This window comes from Notothenia rossii (genome assembly GCF_949606895.1).
Source record: "Notothenia rossii genome assembly, chromosome: 10".
Lineage (NCBI taxonomy): Eukaryota > Metazoa > Chordata > Actinopteri > Perciformes > Nototheniidae > Notothenia > Notothenia rossii.
This window is the reverse complement of record NC_136908.1, coordinates 63,375,940-63,398,439: the sequence shown is the minus strand read 5'-3', so window position 1 is coordinate 63,398,439 and position 22,500 is coordinate 63,375,940. Positions and strand designations below refer to the sequence as shown.

The following is a 22,500-nucleotide window of genomic DNA, read 5'->3' as shown; positions in this document are numbered from 1 at the left end:
GGATAGGAGTCGAGGAAAGGAGTGGAGGCGGGGAAATTTAAGAATTGAGAAACCTCTATTGTGCACTAATGACAGCTATCACACAAGATTTCCGGAACACGGTGACATCACTACGGAACACTGGCGCTCCTATTGGCTAGCACTCCAACACTTTGTACGTAATAGGCTAAAGTGGGCGGGACATCTCTAAGCAGGTTGACCAATCACAACAGACTGGGCTCTGGTTTCTGTTATAAAAAGGCAGAACACCTGTCTGTGTCTCAATGTCACTCTGAAGGTCGCTGCTGGTTATCTACTGTTATGCAACCGCCCATTGTGTAGGTAAGTAGGTCTCACACACACACACACACACACACACACACACACACACACACACATGATAAGTGTTTCCATGGCAACAGAGAGTGCAGCAGCATCTCTCCAGAGAGTCTGCAGCTCCACGTCCATCACTCACTTACCGTCTGATAAATCTCGTTATGTTATTGTGTTTTATTAGAGCTTCGTATCAGGGAAGCTTTATAGAAAAAACACGTCTGCAGCCGAGACAAGCTGAGGTACGGTGGATGACGGGGGGCAAACGCACTACAAAGACCCCAAAAACATTCCCATTAGGAGAAATTATGCAGATACAAAAACACAAATGTGCCGAAACACACGAAGAAACATCTGGGCCAGTACAGAAGCTAGAGCTAACCTAAAAACACCTGCAACTGTGAATAATCCATCATAGCTAAGGGTGCTTGTCTTCAGAAACGAGCAAGAATACGGTGTATTTTAGTAGATATTTGTCATTATCCAATTCAAAACTCTGCTTCAGAATCTCCCTGGGAAATGTTCAACTTTTTAAATGCACTTCATGGCTTCTTACTCCAGTGCTCTTAACCTGTTAAGCCCTGAGCCTGTTTTTCAGGTCTCAGACTCGAAAATGACATTCCCCGAACAAATGATCATATCTTCTAACAGGGTTACATTAATAATCTTTTTTCTCAAAGTAATGATAAACCTGTGAGTTGGATGTAGAAAAGTCAGAATCAATATAGATGTTTTTTATTTCAAAGTAAATTCAGATTGAACATAGTAAAAAAATTTCAATTATTGTGTCCGTCCAAAAATAAAACATTACTTATAGTGAAAACCACCCTTGGATGATGGTTAGGTAGAATAAAAGCTTTAGGAATCCAAACTACAAAATATAATAAGTACCCTGTATCAAGATTGATGCAAAACAAGTGAAATTTGACCTTTTTAGAGAGATTTAGAAAAAGAAAACCACTTCTGGGGCCATTTGAGTGGATTTGACCTATCTCTGGCCCCCCCCTCATCGATTTTGATGATTGACATCTCTTTTGAATCGTTAGAGCCAATAGAATCGAGGGGAAGTTCCTCACATGCGACCAAATAAGGAGTGAGAGTGACGCGTAGCCAGAATGCCCAAAACAGGAAGCTGTCATACACTCTGGAAGCTATCATTAGCAGCTAATATGAAAACTCAGTTTTGACATAAACATTGAATTATGGATTATCAGTAATTTTTTCAAAGTGACAGACGCACTGGATTAATTTATGGATTAAACTTCAGCCGCGTTTTTATCGTTTTAATTCCATTTAACCCAATTTTTGATCAGAATAACAGCAGAAGGTGAGCATATCTTTTTGCTACCCAGCTACTCGTGTGATGTCTGTGTTTGCTTCCCCTCTCGAGTTCTGATCGCTCAGTGATGATACTGATATTTCTAGAATCTGTGGAATCTCAGCTTGCTAATTGATGTCTTGTATGTTACGATAAGTAATAAGGGTATTTATACCTTGAGTTCTGTGCTAAGTGCGTTAGCATTTTTACGCTCAGGGCTCATTTAGACGCTTCTTGTGAGACTTGTGTTTTGTTTTGGTAAAAGTTGTTCATATCGTCAGTTAGCTGAGTTTCTTCCCACCACACACGTTAAGCTGAACAGGTTAACTATGTATCCCCCCGTTTGATTGTTTACGTTGTCTGTCATACTGGTGTGTTTTTATTGTTTGCCTGTTTTTGTTACTGTGCACTTTGACAGGGACTCCACAAACATTTTTCTATATGTTTCTGCAAATGACAATAAATGCTTTCTAATCTAGAGAGCACCAAGGCGTATCCGGATGGATGTGTTGTTTTTCTGTAAAGCGACCTTGGGTCTCCTGAAAGGCGTTATATAAATCCAAGTTATTATTATTATTATGATTATGACGTGTATCCCCACTCCCCTTATGTTACTCACCACGGTCACCAGATGTCGTGCGGTCACCACTTTGTGCTCCGGAGGAAACGGAGAGTCCAGCAGAGCGGGCGGCATCGCTTTGGATAAAAACCCGGCAGGAGGCTGAGGATGAAGGTGATGATGAAGATGATGAAGGTGAAGGTGGTGGAGGTGTTTGGGTTCTGGGAGGTTTTCCTGATGGAGGAGACTGGAGCGACGAGACGGGAAGAGACGCAGCTCGTGATCTCCAGAGGACGATTCTGACGAGAGAAGAAGGAGAGAGGGGAAACAAAGATGGAGGACGAGTGCTGGTGAGCTGATCATATCCAATAAGATACGATGCACTTTATTAATCCCAATAGCTGTCTATGTGTTTGTTCCAGCAGAAGAGCCAAAGACAGCTCAATGTTAACTAAGAAGCATGCATACAAACAATATTAAAGATTACAAAAATACACAATGTACAAAATACACATCCTGTAACAGTTCTGACGATACGATATAGCAGCAGGTATATATTACACAGTTATTAACGGCATATATATATATATATATATATATGCACATATGGCACATAGTTGGTATTTAACAACAAGGGGTGTTACGAGCTTCTTTAACTAACACACATCCTGCGTCTCGAGTCACTTATAAGACTTTAGAGAATGTCTGGCGGAAATAGGGAGGTCTTGATATTTGTTATCCATGTAAGGGGTCTGCATTTCAATAAAATACTAATTGTAATATTCAAAGGGCTTTATTGTCGAATGGACAAAAGTTACAGCAAATTCCAATGCTCCTCCAACAGTGCAACCTACTATAGACACATTACGGTACAATTGTTTTTTAGTAGTAGTTTAAATGATAAAAGATTAAATAGTTTATCCATTTCTAAATCTTGGACCTTCCATAATCAAGGTGTCACTGCTAACACTGAACCCCTGAAATATTGGGGTATATAATTTAGTTATTCCATTTTCAAAGACTTCACCTCCACATGTTGACGAAGGATTCATCTAAACTTCATGTTGGACTTTTAAGACTCCGAGAACAGGAAGTAGAAATGAGGAGAGGTTTCACTCTTAATTATCGTGCTATTTAAAACACATTTAGCAGCAGCAGAAGAAGAAGAAGAAGAAGAAGAAGAAGAAGAAGAAGACCGTCGGAGAGGAATCCCCGACGCTGCACTCAGCGAGCCGTGAGGAATGTGAACGCTGCATAATGCATTCAGTCAGAGAGAGTCTACAGAGTGAAGCACCGGCAGCATCCGGATCCGTCTATTTAAAGAAAACACAAGCAGAGAACCTCCAGACACGGCACAGAGCCCAGCTGATGCTTTATAGGAGATCACATGTCAATCATTTTACTAATCAGTGAGAGTTTAAGATGTTTTTTACGGTAAAATGACAGAAAATGCCACTTTTAACCGAAAGAATCTGGAGATTTGCTGCTTTTTCTCTGTTTTATATCAAAGTGAATACCTGAGAAAACAAGACATCAAATTGGACATTTTTCACTGTTTTCTTGTATTTGATAGACCAGCTGAATAATCCCTTTATCCAGAAAATACATCATAATGAGAACAGTGAGTTGAAGCCCCTCTAAAAGTAAAGAAATGCGTATCGTCGTATGTTTTCGAGGAAGAATCTGTTGCCTGTTCTCCGCCTGGCTCTATCCTTTTCAAATGTGTTCAGATTATCACATGTTTTATCACGGTTGGAAGAAATATAGCTGCTTGCATCCCTACTCTATTTATGTAGCTGTTAAATAAACATATTAAATAGTAAAACAATGTAAAAACTAATGCTGTCAAAATTATCGCGTTAACGGCGGTATTTCATTTTTTGAATTAATTGCGTCAAAATATTTAACGCATTTAACGCATGCACAGAATGGCCCGCCCCATACATCCCACCAGGGGCAGCGCTGGGGTACGGCTACACCCATACCAAGAAATGGTTTAGCCCCACCATGAACAATGATGTTAAAGTAAGCTAAATAAAGTCCACCAACTCGCGGAGTAAATCACACAGACAGCAGTTAGTGAGATTGATTTCAGTAGCCACTTGTCTGGAAATACCGAAGACTAGAAACGGTTTTGAAAACTTTTGTCACGTAGTGATCGTCTTCTTAATAGATCATCTTTGATAATGTCTTCTGGCCAATCAGAATCAAGATAACGGCGTGGTGTTGTTGCAGGAAGTCCTGACGGAGAATACTTTTGCTGTAGTACATCTCAATAAACATCGATACAACATTACGTGTTGATAGAAATCAACACGTAATGAATTAAGACCCCACGGTCTGATGAGTGATAGGTGTGTGGGCTGTCTTTCATTTTGACACACAGAACAATGTTATAATAAACATACTGTATGTTAAATGGATATATCCGCCTTCTTTCATTTATCTTTCCATTCCCACAACAATATACTTAAAGAAATGGCATATTTTGGACATAGGTCGAATGGTGATTAATCTGATTAATTAATTTTTAAGCTGTGATTAATCTGATTAAAATGTTTAATTGTTTGACAGGCCTGGTAAATGAAAACACACGGGCACATGTCTCCTATTAGTCTGGATAAAAGGTTTCCACTACAACGCCAGGGGGAGATACATTCTCTGGAGGTTTCCAGACGTCTGCAGCGTTGGCGGTCTGTTTGCCAGGAAATAAAGCGAGAGGAGAATCTGAGACAGTGCCGCCTCGACTTCTGCCTGCCAACAACACAACGTCTCTGAGAGTCTGCTGAGTGACTAACATGCAGACAGGAGGACAGAAATACAACCGTGCTGGGTTTGACGGCTCTCAAAAGGCAGGATTTTCAACCAAAAGACAAGTCAGAGTGTCTTGTGTGAGCTTCCTGTGTTGGAAAAGGTGACATTTGCTGGTTCCAACGTGTGAAACATGGAGATTTGAAGTTTTTTGTTGCACTGCATGATCCTAAATTGAATATTTTTTGGCTTATCGAGACATTTGAAGACGTGACCTTGGGTTGTGGGGGAAAAAAACTGCATTTTACACACAAAAGAAATTCAATAGTTTGCCTTTCTTGAAAAAATGACAATATCCCTACTGAGCTAAGCTTTTTGGGTTTTTCTGATAAATTGGAAAAAAGTCAAATTGCACCAATCAGAACGATCTTGTGACTGAAAATAAATAATGAACCAGTTCTTATTAATCATAATATGTAAAGATGACTTAAAATAGGACTGAATGCATTGGGCTAGTGTTCACAGCCGGAGAGACTTCTCTCTGGCTTTTTCTCCCTAACGATAGAAGGCTGGTTGCTACAGACGCCGGGCTGAGCTGCGACCTGATTGGATAGTGGAGTCGACCCCCGGGGGCAGACAGCCAATCAGAGGTGGAGTTAGAGAGGGCTCAACCTGTATTGAGACATGCTCCCTAACACACACACACACACACACACACACACAGAAAACACTGCATCTAATGTTGCTTTAAGGTTAATAAAAAATAGTAAAATATGTGATTAAAACTGAATTATTGTTTGCTATAATTCAGAGAAAACAGAACAACGCTCCACTTACGGTTACTTTCATTAATACAGATATAAGCTTCTGTTTTTTGGTTAAAAAATAAACAAAAATAAAATGAATTTGCTAGGATTGGTTAGCTGGCCTGCCCTGTTGTGATTGGTCAACCACTCAGAGATGTCCCGCCCCTAGCCTATCACGTGCAATGTGTTGGATCGCTAGCCAATAGGAGCACGAGTCTTCAATAGTGATGTCACCGTGTTCTGGAAGTAAGCAAATTAGTCCAATGGAGGCGATTCGTGGAGCATTGCAGACTATTAAAATATATAAAAATGGCACAAGGAACTACTTCACAGCAAAGGGAAAACCCCCAAAGCATAATAGGACCCCAATAAAGGAACGTTTATTAATACTTGAAAAAGTCACCGCGACTTACGAGCCCTAATAGTCGTTAAGTCTCAACTCGGTGTTTGTCTAAATATTCTCTAAAAGGGCAAAAAAACTAAATTGAGTTAAGAATCAACGCTCTACAGATAATGTGTAAAGCTACTGATATGGCGGCACACGCTAGTGTTACAGTTCTCATACCGTGTTCTTGCACCCTACTGACAACAACTGTGATGGTGATGGAGATAAAGGGGCTAACAGGAGCACCGACAAGTTCATTTCTAACAGATCACTCGTGGACCAATCGCCCTTTTTTCACAAAATACGTGAAGACGCCATTTTTTGCTGGGGACGTTAAAGTGAGCGTGAAGCGGCTGGGATGAGGACCAGCACCTCCAAATCTGAGGCCATGGTTCTCAGCAGGAAACCGATGGACTGTCCACTCCAAGTAGGGAATGAGTCCTTACCCCAAGTGAAGGAGTTCAAGTATCTCGGGGTCTTGTTCTCGAGTGAGGGAACAATGGAGCGTGAGATGGGTCGGAGAATCGGAGCAGCGGGAGCAGTACTGCAGTCGCTTTACCGCACCGCTGTGACGAAAAGGGAGCTGAGTCAGAAGGCAAAGCTCTCTGTCTACCGGGCCATTTCCCTTCCTACCCTCACCTATGGTCATGAAGGATGGGTCATGACCCAAAGAACGAGATCGCGGATACAAGCGGCCGAGATGGGTTTTCTCCGCAGGGTGGCTGGTGTCTCCCTTAGGGTTAAGGTGAGAAGTTCAGTCATCCAGGAGGGACTCGGAGTTGAACCGCTCCTCCTTGGCGTCGAAAGGAGCCAGTTGAGGTGGTTCGGGCACCTAGTTAGGATGCCACCTAGTTAGGATGCCACCTGGGCGCCTCCCTAGGGAAGTGTTCCAGGCACGTCCAGCTGGGAAGAGACCGAGGGGTAGACCTAGGACCAGGTGGAGGGATTATATCTCTTCTCTGGCCTGGGAGCGCCTTGGGACCCCCCAGTCAGAGCTGGTTGATGAGGGGAAAGGAACGTTTGGGGCTCTCTGCTGGAACTGATACCTCCACGACCCGACCACGGATAAGCGGGAGAAGATGGATGGATGGTTAAAGTGAGCGTAAAGCTAGCATTATTCCAACCTCCATTACGACACTTAGCATTCGCACAGGAAACACGATGTTAAAGACCCTGTGAGTTTATATAATAACCTTCACAGACAGGGACAGGGATTTGAGTGTACTGATGATATGTTATGAATGATAAATTAAAATGTGCTTATAGAGTGGCGAAGTCCCTCCCTTTCCGGTGGAGCTCCATGGGACCTTATTTCAGAAAAATAATGTATTGAAGTCAATGGAGAGAGAAAGATTATCTTTCGATCCCGTTTGAATTGTGCCAGGAATTACACATAGATGTTTGTCAATTTAAAAGATAATTTTGCAACTCAAAAAACTGTGAAGTAACACATTTTTATGTGAAACGCTCGATGAACAACATCTCTGGTCTCAGACGGATCTCTGGTCTCAGACGGATCTCTGGTCTCAGACAGGAAGCGAAAGAACGAGCAAGAGGTATGATTACTGGAATAATCACAACCTGATACTAAGCACACAGGCATCTTGTTAAAGTTCATTTATTTTAGCTATCTCTTATATTTAGTGGAGGGAATAAATCAGTTTTGACATCACCTCTGGGATTTGTAGTTTTTCTAGTTGCGTATTTATCATAGTCTTATATTTCAACAGTTTTACGACAAACTGTGACTTTTTTGACATGGAAATTATTTTTTAAGATTGACAAACATCATATGTGTAATTCGTGGCACAATTCAAACGGGGTCAAAAGATAATCTTTCTCTCTCCATTGACTTCAATGCATAATTTTTCTGAAATAAGGTCCCATGGGGCGGAAGTAGACGGGCGGGACTTCGCCTCTCTATGTTAATAAAGTATTATCTTTAAAACCTTAGGAGATGAATCTAGACTAAATCAAGTCAACAGCTTTGTAATACTCGTAATACGCCACATAATATTACACTAACATTAGCTTATTATTCACCGTTTTTCTCCGACATTTTGACCCAGAATTTTATGTTTAAACTGATTGGTTACTTAAAAATACTTTATATATGAATGAAGGTGTTGTTCATCCTCACTGTGGGTCTTCTTTGCTTCATATATTTAGACAATAATTAGCAAAAAGCATATTCTTCTGCATCTTTTCTCATGTTGTATGATCACTCCACAATATAAATTCCATTGGAAGACTTTGTGAAAATCTAAAATTCATTGTTTCCCATTTAATGACAAACGATCACATGACTGATACTAGGGCTGCTCAATTAATCGTATTTTAATCGCGATTATGATTATGGCTTGCAACGATTACGAAAACAACGTAATCGAAATATAACTATTATTTTATTATGATTACTTTTTTTGGGGGGTTTTCAGTTGAATTATACTTAAAGTTCAGGTTAATCAACTGTTAAAAACATACTGTTCAAAAAGAAATTCTCCAATAAATTGATGTTTTCAAAGTCAATGAATAACCGCATTTAAAAAATCACAATTGCAATTATTGACCCAAATAATCGAGATTATGATTTTTGCCAAAATCGAGCAGCCCTAACTGATACACCATATTGTTATCATATTCCTGTTATGTGTGTGAGCTTCTGTTGTGACTGATTTCAGGGCACCAGCACACATTATAAGATTACATTAGATTAACAGGTAACATAATATATCTGGTTTTATTTCCATTTCAAATTATAGAGGTCATTTTATCTGAGCAACACAAATAAATGCTCACATGTAAAGATATAAGCATCTCTGGCTCATTATGCGAGGTTAATGACAGAAAGGAGCATAAATAACAGGCACCCATATGAGCCCCATTTCTATAGTATGTCTAATCTAAGCAGCATGCAGACAACAGAGGCTTACCTGTGATCAGCAGCTGTGTCCATATTAGACCCAAGAACAGAAACATGGTGAACAATCCTCCTCTTCCTCCTCTTCCTCTTCTGTGGTTCATGCTCCCGTCCTTTCTGCAGCTCACACTGAAATAAATCTGCTCCTGCAGCTTCTTCTCTCTGTGCTGTTAGTACGCATCAACATCAAGGAGGTGTGTATGTCCGTGCATGTATGTCTGCAGCATGAGGGAGAGCTCCGGAGATCCGCTCCACAAACACCGACCCCTGTGACGCTCCTTCCCCGCCCTGAGGTGCCCTTCAGCGGCCTGGCGAGAGGAGGAAGAGCCGCCGATCAGCCGCGGAGCTCCGGGAGAAACAGGGGGGGTTTTGTTAACATGTGATGTTCAGAGAGGGAAGGGGTGTGAGGAGGAGCAGGTGGAGGCTGGGGGAGATGGAGAGAGAGGGAGGGAGGGGGGAAGGAGGAGAAAAGGGAGGGGAGGAGGAAGATGATGAATAAAAAAATATATATAATATGTAAAAAAATATTTATTTTTACTTTATGTTCGAGTATTATTATTTTTTAATACATTTATTTATGTCAGTCAAATACTTTGAACAAGAGCTAAACTGCTGATTTTATTTGTTTTATTTGGAACAACTACTAAGATAGCATATCGCAATGTAAAGCACATATTTAATTCCAAATGTATTCAAATAAAATGTATTTATTTGTACCTTATTTGTGTGGCAACGCCTATCTTGATTGATTGTGCATTTTTTTTGTATTTTTAATTACATGTATTCATTTGCCGTCGGTCAATTCAATGCTTTAATCCAGAGCTAAACTACTGGTTTTATTGACTTTTATTATATATTTATGTATGTAGATCCCCATTAGCAACTGAGATAGCACATAATACTGTAAAACAAATATTACAATAAAGTCAAACGCAAAAGGAAAATAAATACTTAAAAAATACATATAAATTATAAAAATACTAACTAATATTTGACCATTTTAAGTCAAAGCTGTCTAAAATCTCAAAATAATAGTAAAATTAATAATAAAAAACGGCAAAATACATTTAAATTAAATCAAATAAAGGGTGCCTTACATGTATTAGCTTATCAATTAGTTATATAACTGTACATTATTATAGAAAACTATTTCTCGTTACGGTTATTATGCTAATGTAGCTAATATGCTAATGTAGCATGTTTCATTAGCATGCTAATAACCGTTACCTCGTTTTTCTGTCGAGTCAAAGTTTAGAGTGGGATAAAAATATCCGAATTAACGTCCGTCTCTGGGGTTAGAATAGTTTTACAACACTTGATGAATTGATATAAAATAAAAATAAAAAGAATATTAACTCATTTCTAAGATATCCCAACTTAGTAGCTTCAGGTAGCTGCACTTCGAAGTAGCATTAATTAGCTAATGCATAAGTATGTACCCGTACACGGGCCCACAACACATGCGCAGTTGAGTTCCTCCTTACGTCAGTCAGTTGAATGGAGAGAGAAATTCTAAACTCTGGATTCAGCTTTTAGTGCATTTTACAACTTTAACACCCTAATGATTAAGATAAGGGCTATACAAGAGTTTGTACTGTGTAGTTTGTTTAGCTAATAAAAGAGTATCCGATTCCGCTGGTTTACAGACGTCTCTTTCCCAATGTAAGTCAAATGGAAAAACGTCTTCTTCATGGTGAGTTTTGGAGCAGGAAAAAGGAAATACAAAATGTCTAGACTAGAGAGGTAAAGTCAAGAGGATTGCAACAGAAAGAACAGGAGTGACCTCTGCTGGTAATACAGTGCATTTATTGATCAGGATTTCTATAAAGCAGCTTGTATGTTTTGTAAAGAAGCCTTTAAAGTTGTAATCAACCTGAAAATGAGCAGAATAGGGCCCCTGTAAACCGATAGACATATTCATATAATGCATTAACAATATGATATATACAATTCTGCACTCTGAGTACTTTTTTTTTTTAACCTTTATTTAACCAGATAAATAAGCATTGAAATAAAATCTAATTTTCAATGCTGACCTGGCCAAGAAGGCAGCAACGTTACACATAACACATAAAATACAGAGAACACAACTAAGTAAACAAAAGACGAAAAGCAGTCACTACATTGTGCACATTAGGACAGTAAGAAAGGTACTACTTATTACTGCAAGAGCAGCTGGTGGTAAGGACTTCAGACAACTTCAATTTAAAACAGGCTATTGAGACAAGTGCCCTCAGTTTGAGATGTGATTGAAGGTCAATCCAAGACCAAGGACCATAATGAAAGAGACTCCTTTTCCCAGCCTCAGTCCGCACAGCAGGAACCTGGAACCGTATCCAGGCCATGGATCTGAGGTTAAGAGTCACAAACTGGGGCAAATCTGGCACATATGTACAATGGAAACTTACCTAAAATGGCTTTATACATTAATAAAAACCAATGCTGCATCCTACGCATAGTGAGTGAGGACCATCCAGTTAGGCTGCAGTGTGCAATGATAAGTCATCTGATTTATCGCAGTGCAGCATGGTAGAGTGGGTCAAGTTTTAAGTGTTAATTAGATGTTGCTGTTGTTCTTACTTTGAGTATGTTTCCATTATCTTCAAAACAGTTTTTTTGACTTCTTATCCTCCATAAGGAAGGTAGTGGGGAAGTCCATATGAGGCTTGGCTTGGAAACTGGAAGGTCACCAGTTCCCGGAAAGACCAAGTACCGAGGTGTCCCTGAGCAAGGCACTGTTCCCGACACTGCTCGTGGGCACCGTATACATAATGGCAGCCCACTGCTCCGTCCAAACACTAGGATGGGTCAAATCCAGAGAAACCGTTTGTTGCATAGTTCCTGTATTACGTAACGACAATAAGTTGGATCTTCTTCAATGAATTGGATAATGAGGTATGAGAGTATTTTCCTGTATTCTGAGTCATTTCCTATAAAATGTGTTCAAGTGGAAGCATGTCCAAACACATCTCTGCCCACATACACACACACACACACACACACACACACACACACACACACACACACACACACACACACACACACACACACACACACACACACACACACACACACACACACACACACACACATATTTCACAAGAAGGGATGTTTCGGTGTCATTGTCCAGGAAAGAGAAACTCTCCTTCTCCCCTTTGCAGTGGAGGAGGAGAGTGGCTGTTTAATACTTTTTAGAAGATGTGTAAATGATATGACTGTATAAGGACACAACCCTTACTGCTGTTTTGTGGTTGTTGTTTTTTAATGACAAAGTAGACTATTAACCCTGCAATGCAAATCAATTATGAAAAAGAAAAAAACGTTATTGATACATTTAAATGATTATAAGAGACTTTGGCCATTTTAATTAATTATGTATGTGTTGTCTTTTGTTAGAGATTGTTATAATGTTTACATGTGGTGTGTATATTATTGTACATGTTCTACTAAAAACGGTATGTATGTAGTGGAGTATAATATAGTTGCAGACAAATGTAAATTACATTAAAACAAATAATAAAGTCAATAAATATATTTAATTGTTATAATTATTGCTGTATGAATGCCTTCATCACTTCGATGTTGGAGCTGGTCGTTTTAATTTCTTAATTAATTGTATTATATGATGTGTAATTACATGATTATATTTTCTAATATTAATAATATAAATAATTGTTTACTTTACAATCAACATCATCATTATTGTACAAATAATACGTTTATTTTGAATAGTACAAATGCTCCCCCCTCCCAAATCTGCCCTACTTTTCGTTTCTCGGAAGTCCTAACCACGCCTCCTGCTCCTTACAGTAAGCCTCCGCCCCTTATTGGTTTACCATAAAAACCGCTTCACCCCAGATCCCTCCTCACTGTGTCGCCGGTGTTGCTGTATTTTCACGCTTTTAAAAACAAATTGACTGGATTTTTGTTTCATTGTAATAGCCATCAAACATGGCTCATGTCAACATTTGCATCAAACGGCTTCTGACCATCTTCAACATCTTCTTTGCGGTAAGTTTGAATAATAACCTCAAAAAAGTGGCCGGATCTCTGGAATAGAAACTGCGTAGTTTCGGTTTAAAATGTAATTTTAACTCTTAAACCGGCTAATAATGTGTGTTTTATTTAACTAATTTATTGTATTTCATTCTGTAACAATCATGGGTAAAATCCTATTTCCCTTCATTGACTTTTGACTCTTATACGTTTACTTTTTACACGACTGCCATACTCAATTAACATTTCAATATATTTTGTAATAAAGTGCATTTATTCCTCCTCCATTTGACATAAAACTTATAAAAACTATTAAATGGAATACATTACTAACTCTCAAAAGGTTCGGCTTTAATACATTTTAGATTATTTAAAGGGATGTGTGTGTGTGTGTGTGTGTGTGTGTGTGTGTGTGTGTGTGTGTGTGTGTGTGTGTGTGTGTGTGTGTGTGTGTGTGTGTGTGTGTGTGTGTGTGTGTGTGTGTGTGTGTGTGTGTGTGTGTGTGTGTGTGTGTGTGTGTGTGTGTGTGTGTGTGTGTGTGTGTGTGTGTGTGTGTGTGTGTGTGTGTGTGTGTGTGTGTGTGTGTGTGTGTGTGTGTGTGTGTGTGTGTGTGTGTGAGAAATATCAGTCTGTTTGTTGACTTAGAAACAACAATAAAAAAAAAAGCACAACTATTGTATTATGAACTTTAAAATCACCATTTCTTGGTCATTATGTGTTTTTATATAAAATAAGTGACTCAAAGCGATTAACCATGTTGTGTTTTTTAAAGGTGTAACTGTGTTTAACCAGAAAAAAGCAAACCTTTACTTGCTTTATTGTGAATTTTAATAATTGTTTGGCAATTAAATACATGTTCTGTCTGTTGTTAGGGAAACAAGTGCAGAAGGAAAAGTTTAAACCATAAAGTAATAGATTATTTGTTATGAAAGTGTCTTAAAGGGTTAAATAAAATGTATTCCTCCTGCTGATGTTCAGGTGTATATCAGTATGTAGTGTCTCTACTTTAAAGAGTCCTCTCCTGCTGATGTTCAGGTGTATATCAGTATGTAGTGTCTCTACTTTAAAGAGTCCTCTCCTGCTGATGTTCAGGTGTATATCAGTATGTAGTGTCTCTACTTTAAAGAGTCCTCTCCTGCTGATGTTCAGGTGTATATCAGTATGTAGTGTCTCTACTTTAAAGAGTCCTCTCCTGCTGATGTTCAGGTGTATATCAGTATGTAGTGTCTCTACTTTAAAGAGTCCTCTCCTGCTGATGTTCAGGTGTATATCAGTATGTAGTGTCTCTACTTTAAAGAGTCCTCTCCTGCTGATGTTCAGGTGTATATCAGTATGTAGTTTCTCTACTTTAAAGAGTCCTCTCCTGCTGATGTTCAGGTGTATATCAGTATGTAGTGTCTCTACTTTAAAGAGTCCTCTCCTGCTGATGTTCAGGTGTATATCAGTATGTAGTGTCTCTACTTTAAAGAGTCCTCTCCTGCTGATGTTCAGGTGTATATCAGTATGTAGTGTCTCTACTTTAAAGAGTCCTCTCCTGCTGATGTTCAGGTGTATATCAGTATGTAGTGTCTCTACTTTAAAGAGTCCTCTCCTGCTGATGTTCAGGTGTATATCAGTATGTAGTGTCTCTACTTTAAAGAGTCCTCTCCTGCTGATGTTCAGGTGTATATCAGTATGTAGTGTCTCTACTTTAAAGAGTCCTCTCCTGGTGATGTTCAGGTGTATATCAGTATGTAGTGTCTCTACTTTAAAGAGTCCTCTCCTGCTGATGTTCAGGTGTATGTCAGTATGTAGTGTCTCTACTTTAAAGAGTCCTCTCCTGCTGATGTTCAGGTGTATATCAGTATGTAGTGTCTCTACTTTAAAGAGTCCTCTCCTGCTGATGTTCAGGTGTATATCAGTATGTAGTGTCTCTACTTTAAAGAGTCCTCTCCTGCTGATGTTCAGGTGTATATCAGTATGTAGTATCTCTACTTTAAAGAGTCCTCTCCTGCTGATGTTCAGGTGTATATCAGTATGTAGTGTTTCTACTTTAAAGAGTCCTCTCCTGCTGATGTTCAGGTGTATATCAGTATGTAGTGTCTCTACTTTAAAGAGTCCTCTCCTGCTGATGTTCAGGTGTATATCAGTATGTAGTGTCTCTACTGTAAAGAGTCCTCTCTCTGTATGTTATGTGTCTGTTTTGTTTGTCTCCGCCTGGTTTCCAGTCGGTCGGCAAAACAACAATTAAATATAATAGTTTACAGAGCTACATGCTGTTTTTTTTTTTTTTTTTGAAACTATGTCATGAAGTCCTTGCTGCTCACTTCAATCTTGGCCACAATGAGAACAGTGTGGTTTTTATAACAAAAACAGGAAGTAAAAGCTCTCCTGTCACAGCGTGGTTTTGCACGGTGAAGATTAGACTCTTAATAACTCTGGATTTGTGTTTCAGGTATTAGACATCAACTGTTTTTTAAATAATCAGATAAAAACGGTAGCAATGACATTTAAAGGACTGATACTGCTGAATGACCTTAAACATGACTTGGACTCTTTGTACTATAACATATTTGTATTTTTAAATGAAGTTTTGTCTGGTTTTTAAGGTTTTAATGCCACAAAAAGTTACTGGTGTTGTGAGTAAGATATTATTAACATGCTGTTCTAAAGAATCTGATGAAGTTATACAAACAAGGACATTTGAAACGGCTTGAAAAATGCTCTCTGGTGGAATAACTCTGATAGTAAATGACCTTAACAATTACATGACTTGATAAGATAAGTGGAATTTAAAACGAATTACTTTAAAATAACATTTCATTAGGGCAATTTGAACATTTTATTACCTTAAGAGATTATATAACGGTATAATGTCGTTGTACAGCACACAGAACAAAAACTCAACATGCAAAGAAATGGATCAGAGAAAACCACAATTAAAATGATACTTTGTTTTGTTTCAGATTATCGGCGGTCTCATCATCGCCTTCGCATTCCTCGGGCAGACACTGAGCTCCAGCCATGGAGGAGGAAACGTAAGCATATCAGAATGTAGCGACTCTACTTTAAAGAGTCCTCTCCTGCTGATGTTCAGGTGTATATCAGTATGTAGTGTCTCTACTTTAAAGAGTCCTCTCCTGCTGATGTTCAGGTGTATATCAGTATGTAGTGTCTCTACTTTAAAGAGTCCTCTCCTGCTGATGTTCAGGTGTATATCAGTATGTAGTGTCTCTACTTTAAAGAGTCCTCTCCTGCTGATGTTCAGGTGTATATCAGTATGTAGTGTCTCTACTTTAAAGAGTCCTCTCCTGCTGATGTTCAAGTGTGTATCAGTATGTAGTGTCTCTACTTTAAAGAGTCCTCTCCGGCTGATGTTCAGGTGTATATCAGTATGTAGTGTCTCTACTTTAAAGAGTCCTCTCCTGCTGATGTTCAGGTGTATATCAGTATGTAGTGTCTCTACTTTAAAGAGTCCTCTCCTCTGATGTTCAGGTGTATATCAGTATGTAGTGTCTCTACTTTAAAGAGTCCTCTCCTCTGATGTTCAGGTGTATATCAGTATGTATTGTCTCTACTTTAAAGAGTCCTCTCCTGCTGATGTTCAGGTGTATATCAGTATGTAGTGTCTCTACTTTAAAGAGTCCTCTCCTCTGATGTTCAGGTGTATATCAGTATGTAGTGTCTCTACTTTAAAGAGTCCTCTCCTGCTGATGTTCAGGTGTATATCAGTATGTAGAGTCTCTACTTTAAAGAGTCCTCTCCTGCTGATGTTCAGCTGTATATCAGTATTTAGTGTCTCTACTTTAAAGAGTCCTCTCTTGCTGATGTTCAGGTGTATATCAGTATGTAGTGTCTCTACTTTAAAGAGTCCTCTCTTGCTGATGTTCAGGTGTATATCAGTATGTAGTGTCTCTACTTTAAAGAGTCCTCTCCTGCTGATGTTCAGGTGTATATCAGTATGTAGTGTCTCTACTTTAAAGAGTCCTCTCCTCTGATGTTCAGGTGTATATCAGTATGTAGTGTCTCTACTTTAAAGAGTCCTCTCCTCTGATGTTCAGGTGTATATCAGTATGTATTGTCTCTACTTTAAAGAGTCCTCTCCTGCTGATGTTCAGGTGTATATCAGTATGTAGTGTCTCTACTTTAAAGAGTCCTCTCCTGCTGATGTTCAGGTGTATATCAGTATGTAGAGTCTCTACTTTAAAGAGTCCTCTCCTGCTGATGTTCAGCTGTATATCAGTATTTAGTGTCTCTACTTTAAAGAGTCCTCTCTTGCTGATGTTCAGGTGTATATCAGTATGTAGTGTCTCTACTTTAAAGAGTCCTCTCTTGCTGATGTTCAGGTGTATATCAGTATGTAGTGTCTCTACTTTAAAGAGTCCTCTCCTGCTGATGTTCAGGTGTATATCAGTATGTAGTGTCTCTACTTTAAAGAGTCCTCTCTTGCTGATGTTCAGGTGTATATCAGTATGTAGTGTCTCTAATTTAAAGAGTCCTCTCCTGCTGATGTTCAGGTGTGTATATCAGTATGTAGTGTCTCTACTTTAAAGAGTCCTCTCTCTTCAGGTCGAGGGTCGGGGCGCTGGCCTGATCGTGCTGTATCTGTTTGGATCCGTAACCATGGTGATCGCTGTGCTGGGAGCCTATGGTTCTCACAAGGAGAGCAAAGGCTGCCTGATCGCTGTGAGTATAAATATTAATATCAAATATATAAAAAGCTTCCTCTGTTGAAACTGCCCAGCTGTTCCACTTGTATCCTGTATCATATTGTGTGAAGTGTTATTTGATCAGACGGTGTTATTGCACATCAGGGGCTTTCCAGTCTGTGGAAAACCTGCGGTATCTCTCCATGAAACATCCCACCGTCACTGAAGGCGGGATCTTTCTTATTTCTTAACAGATTACTTCTCCTGAATTCCTCTTTCGTTTTCACACCAGGTGAAATCCCTTCTTCTGTGTGAAAGCGGATATGAGTTTATTTCAACATCTCTTTTGAGTAAATCTTCATTTGTCCCAAGCGTTCCTCACAGGATATTGATGATACTTGAACTTTACAGAACGTTACAAAATCTGCAACGCCTATCCGGGGAAAAGCACAAAAAAGTGATTTCTGATTTGACATCCTGTTCTCTGAAACATTTAGTCGTTAATCTGACTTTAGATTCACAGAAACACCGTCTTATCTTTCTTATGGACTATCCACGCATGGTTCTGCGTCCGTACAGTCATCATAAACAAGGCAATGACGTTGAAAAAATGCAATCCTTTCATTTTTGTTGTAATTGATCTGTTATTTTGAAGGCTGCAACACTTTCTCATTTGATTTTAAATTCATGGAAAGTGTTCAAAATAATCTAAAAAACATTGTATGATTCAAACAACTGTCGGAGCAGCTTTAAAATCAGCTGTGGTCCAGAGCAGAGGTTCTCAATTGCTTTTCAGCCAAAGACCCCCTCATTCTGATTTGTGATTTTGGGCTATATAAATAAAAATTGACTTGACTTGACATGTATGTCCCTTGGAATAATCTGCAGTCTATAGTCTTAGTTATGTGAAAGAACAACACAAGAGCAATGTATTAGAAATATATTAGATATGTATTAAAAATATTTGCACCATCTCAACACAGAATACCCATAAAACAATCAATCAATCAATCAGCTGCAAGTTACACTGTACCTACACAAAAGATCAAAGGGAAATCAAAAGAAAAGTGATCATTTGAAGTGCATTTCAGAACACACACACACACACACACACACACACACACACACACACACACAAAGATAACACATCAAGTGTTTCACTCTTAGTTAAAATTAAATGATTTATAAAAGTCTAATAACAAAATAAATGCAGGCTATAAACAATTGAACACATGCCTGCATTGCAACATATATCAAGTACATTGCAAAACAACTGCAACTGCATTGCTACAATCCCAAACCACTACTTGTAATGGCAGCCAGCTCTGGACCCTATTGGACACACACACACACACACACACCACACACCACACACCACACACCACACACCACACACCACACACCACACACCACACACCACACACCACACACACACAGGGGTTCAAGTGGGCGGGAACGATCCAGAACAGCGTCCCGGCACCTTCGATTAATAAGTAAATAAATCTGATTGGCAGTTTCACACATAATAATGTCGAGCGAGTTCACAGGGCTGCCAACTCTCACACAATTTACATTTGTCACACGCTCTCAGCCACAAGTCCATTTTGTCAAGCAGTGAAAAACAAATTCATAACTGATAATGTCATGGTGCGAAAAGAGGACACTATTGCACATTGCGCAGCACCAGGCAGCAGACCATCTGAATAGAGAGAAATGTATTATATTGTAATTTATCCCCAGGCATGTTGCTCAAAGTAATCTCACTCAGTCTCACTTCTGCGGCTCTCCCTCTCCTCTGGCGCCAGTGCGATGAGCCGCGCAGAGCCGGACACATCAGTGGACTCATCCAATTGAACCATGAAATGTAGACCCTCTCAGTCTTTCCAGCGGTTGTGATTTGATATCAGCAGACATGTCCTAAATTCGTTGTCTGCTCTTTAGCAGAAACAGACGTAACATTAACCATCCGTTGTTGTTGCTGGCTGTAGTCCTCGCCCTTCCTCTCAAACAAAGCCCGGTCTTTTTTTACATAATCTGGATGCTTGGTCTCGAGGTGCCTCTTCAATTTGGCAGGCTTCATCGCCTCATTGGCGAGACACCGCAGGCATATCAGACATTTCGGTTTCCCTTCCACTTCAATAAATCCTTATTGGAGATACTCCTCATCGTATTTCCTTACTTTTGTTTTTTGTTTTTCATTTACTTCATTTGTAGCCGTAACCGGTCGTTTTAAAAATCTGTCCATCTTCGTAGTATGCTAGCCGTGTTATATATCTCTATGATGCTAGCCGTGGCGCTCTCTGACTGATGTACCAGTTATTCTTGTTTCCATGGTAACGGGTGACGCGCTTGATTTTTAAATGTATAGATTTGTTAGATTAGAACGTAATCTATGAACTATTTTAGATTAAAAAAATTAAATATTATTTGTTGAACTATGAAGCCTTTTGTAAAAAAACAAAAAATGATATCATGATAATTTAAATTAATGAATCTGAAAACTTTTCACGGACCCCCTGGCAGAGTGCCACGGACCCCCGGGGGGTCGCAGACCCCACTTTGAGAACCACTGGTCTCGAGAGAATAATCAGTTAGGTAACAAACTTACAGCAACACAATATTCGTATTAAAAGCACTAAAGAGCTTTTTATACTTGCAAGCATGACGTCTCCTCCAAAGAGCACGTCCTGTTCTGAAACAGGCTCTCTTTATAGGAGGACATCAAAGCAGATTTACATTACAACAGCATTCTGGGAGGCCAGCTGACACCCCCTCTGGCACAGTATGCAAAACCATCTCTCCATACAAGACAATGGGATATACAGATACCCCTCACACACAGTATGCAAAACCTCACCCCCTAAACACGTCTGTTGACCACACATACATTTAAAGGGGACCTATCATGCAAAATGCACTTTGTACGTCTTTTATACATGAATATGTGTCCCCGGTGTTCCAGTGTCAGAAAACACAACCCTCTCTCTTTCCCTCCATACCCAAATCTCTAAAAACGGGGCTGCAACGGATCTGATACAGATTTTGAAATATCTCTGACGTCAGAAATGGTGAGCTCCGCCTATATGGGCAACTCTCCACCTATCAGGGGAATGAGAGGTTGCGTGGCCTGGTAACAGCCTGGTAACAGCCTGGTAACAGCCTGGTAACAGCCTGGTAACAGGATGGTCACATGACGCTCGTGCCTCGCCCCCCTCCTTTGCAGGGGGCGTGGTCAGCTGCAGCTCATTTGACACAGAATCAGCCCTTGTGAAGACAGGGCTGGAATAGAGCGAAATGAGGCATGGCTAAAATGCATCATCTGTTTGGTATTTTGAAAAAAAAACTTCACAGACATGTTTTATATAGGTATGGCCCTACAATATATTATTCAAATATAGCATGATAGGTCCACTTTTAAGGTTCACTCCCAAAGAGATGACCTAATCAGAGAAGCTAGGGTTATCAATGTTAACACATTTGATCGCTCCACTTTCCTGAACACAACCCCTCATGTCCCTTCAGTGACAGTCAGAAAAGGGCCTAACGTCATTAAAGTGTTGATGGATTTGGTTGAAAGAAGTCCCTTAGTTCTCCTTAACATTGCTATAAATCCTCTGAAACCTCATTGACTTCTTTACAAACGGTTCAGGTATCTGTGTGGGTCTATATTCCAGTGATGCAAATTAGTCGCTTTTCGGCGACTCCCGCTTTTTTAACGCTGATTTGGGTGACTTGTGTAATTCGTGGAGAACCGAAGAGGTTTCGTTTGGGGGGGGGGGGGGGGTGATGGGGGGGGCGACGACTCACGGATTAACGGACAACTTCTCACTTCAAAAAAGAAGAAGAAATCTAGATCACAAAATAATTAAACAAGCGAGTGCCTGTTTTTCCTGGCCAAGGACGGGTTCCTTGAACACAACACGAGCGTAACGTGTCTTCAAGTCGTTATGTCTCGTCTGAAAGGAGTGTAGACTTGAGTGCTGACGGAGAGCACCGGAACGCCGCTCCAGCTCTTCAAATATTGCAGTACCCATAAGGAGCCGTACACATGCCGCAGTTTTTGCGTGGCTGTGTCTTTAGTTGTGAGCACAGTGGCGATCTGTTATTAGCATCTGGTTAGCTAGCTATGCTAACGGATTTAAAGAGCTTTTCTACAACCAGGTGGAAGAGAGCTCTCTCCTGAGAGGCTCAAATAACCTCAGCTCAGTGAGGTTAAGGCACACCTTGATATGATCATTATAATTAAAAACAGGTATGAAATACTTTATGACTGTAACAAGAATAGAGTTTAAAAGGGAGTGATTTGTAAAATATCCAAAAAGAAGAATCTGCTTACAGTTCTGTTTCAAATGGGTGTTGAGAGATGTATCCATAGATCTCCTCATGTTGCTCTCAAAGTGCACCAGATTGATGCTTTTAACTTCAACATTTAAAACAAATGTTCCCTGGGGAGCATGCCCCCCAACCCCCCTAGAGGAGGTTAGGTCCCCCCCCCCCACTTAAATGATGTCCACATGGATAGGAAACTAAATACATTTGCACACATCTTGTGTCCATATCTTTCTGTTTTGGTGGTCATGCCACACCGTGCACATGCATGCCTGCGTGAGTCATGGTGAGTCATCTGGATTCAGACGTTGCTCTTTCTTTGCACAGAATGAAAGAAAGGTGAAATGAATGAGCTGTGATTTTAGGATTTTTAAGCAGAGGTTGAGTTCAATCATTTGTACGGCCCTCGGAGGATGTTGTAAAAATGTAAAGGGAAAAGGTTCCCCCCCCCTGCTGTAAATAATAATAAAAACCCTTGATTTATAACATCTCTGTC

The 22,500-nt window shown here is 39.7% G+C and overlaps 2 protein-coding genes across 3 annotated transcripts in view; one reads left to right on the top strand and one right to left on the bottom strand.

Annotated features, from left to right (window-relative positions):
• LOC307022403 (receptor-type tyrosine-protein phosphatase R-like) overlaps window positions 1–10,492 on the bottom strand; it is a 24,154-nt gene extending 13,662 nt beyond the window's left edge. Inside the window, exons 1-3 of one of the 2 annotated variants that reach the window (XM_079655214.1) lie at window positions 10,279–10,492; window positions 9,065–9,475; window positions 2,250–2,488 (exon numbers count right to left, since the gene is read on the bottom strand). In XM_079655214.1, coding sequence (XP_079511340.1) covers window positions 2,250–2,488; window positions 9,065–9,155 — 330 coding nt within the window. In that variant the 5' untranslated portion in view covers window positions 9,156–9,475; window positions 10,279–10,492. The remainder of the gene's footprint in view (window positions 1–2,249; window positions 2,489–9,064; window positions 9,476–10,278) is intronic. The other variant, XM_079655215.1, reaches the window with a different exon arrangement.
• A 2,404-nt stretch (window positions 10,493–12,896) lies between these two features.
• The window catches only part of LOC307021116 (tetraspanin-8-like), a 20,707-nt gene continuing 11,103 nt past the window's right edge, over window positions 12,897–22,500 (top strand). Inside the window, exons 1-3 of the mRNA XM_079652942.1 lie at window positions 12,897–13,062; window positions 15,993–16,064; window positions 17,596–17,712. Coding sequence (XP_079509068.1) covers window positions 13,003–13,062; window positions 15,993–16,064; window positions 17,596–17,712 — 249 coding nt within the window. The 5' untranslated portion in view covers window positions 12,897–13,002. The remainder of the gene's footprint in view (window positions 13,063–15,992; window positions 16,065–17,595; window positions 17,713–22,500) is intronic.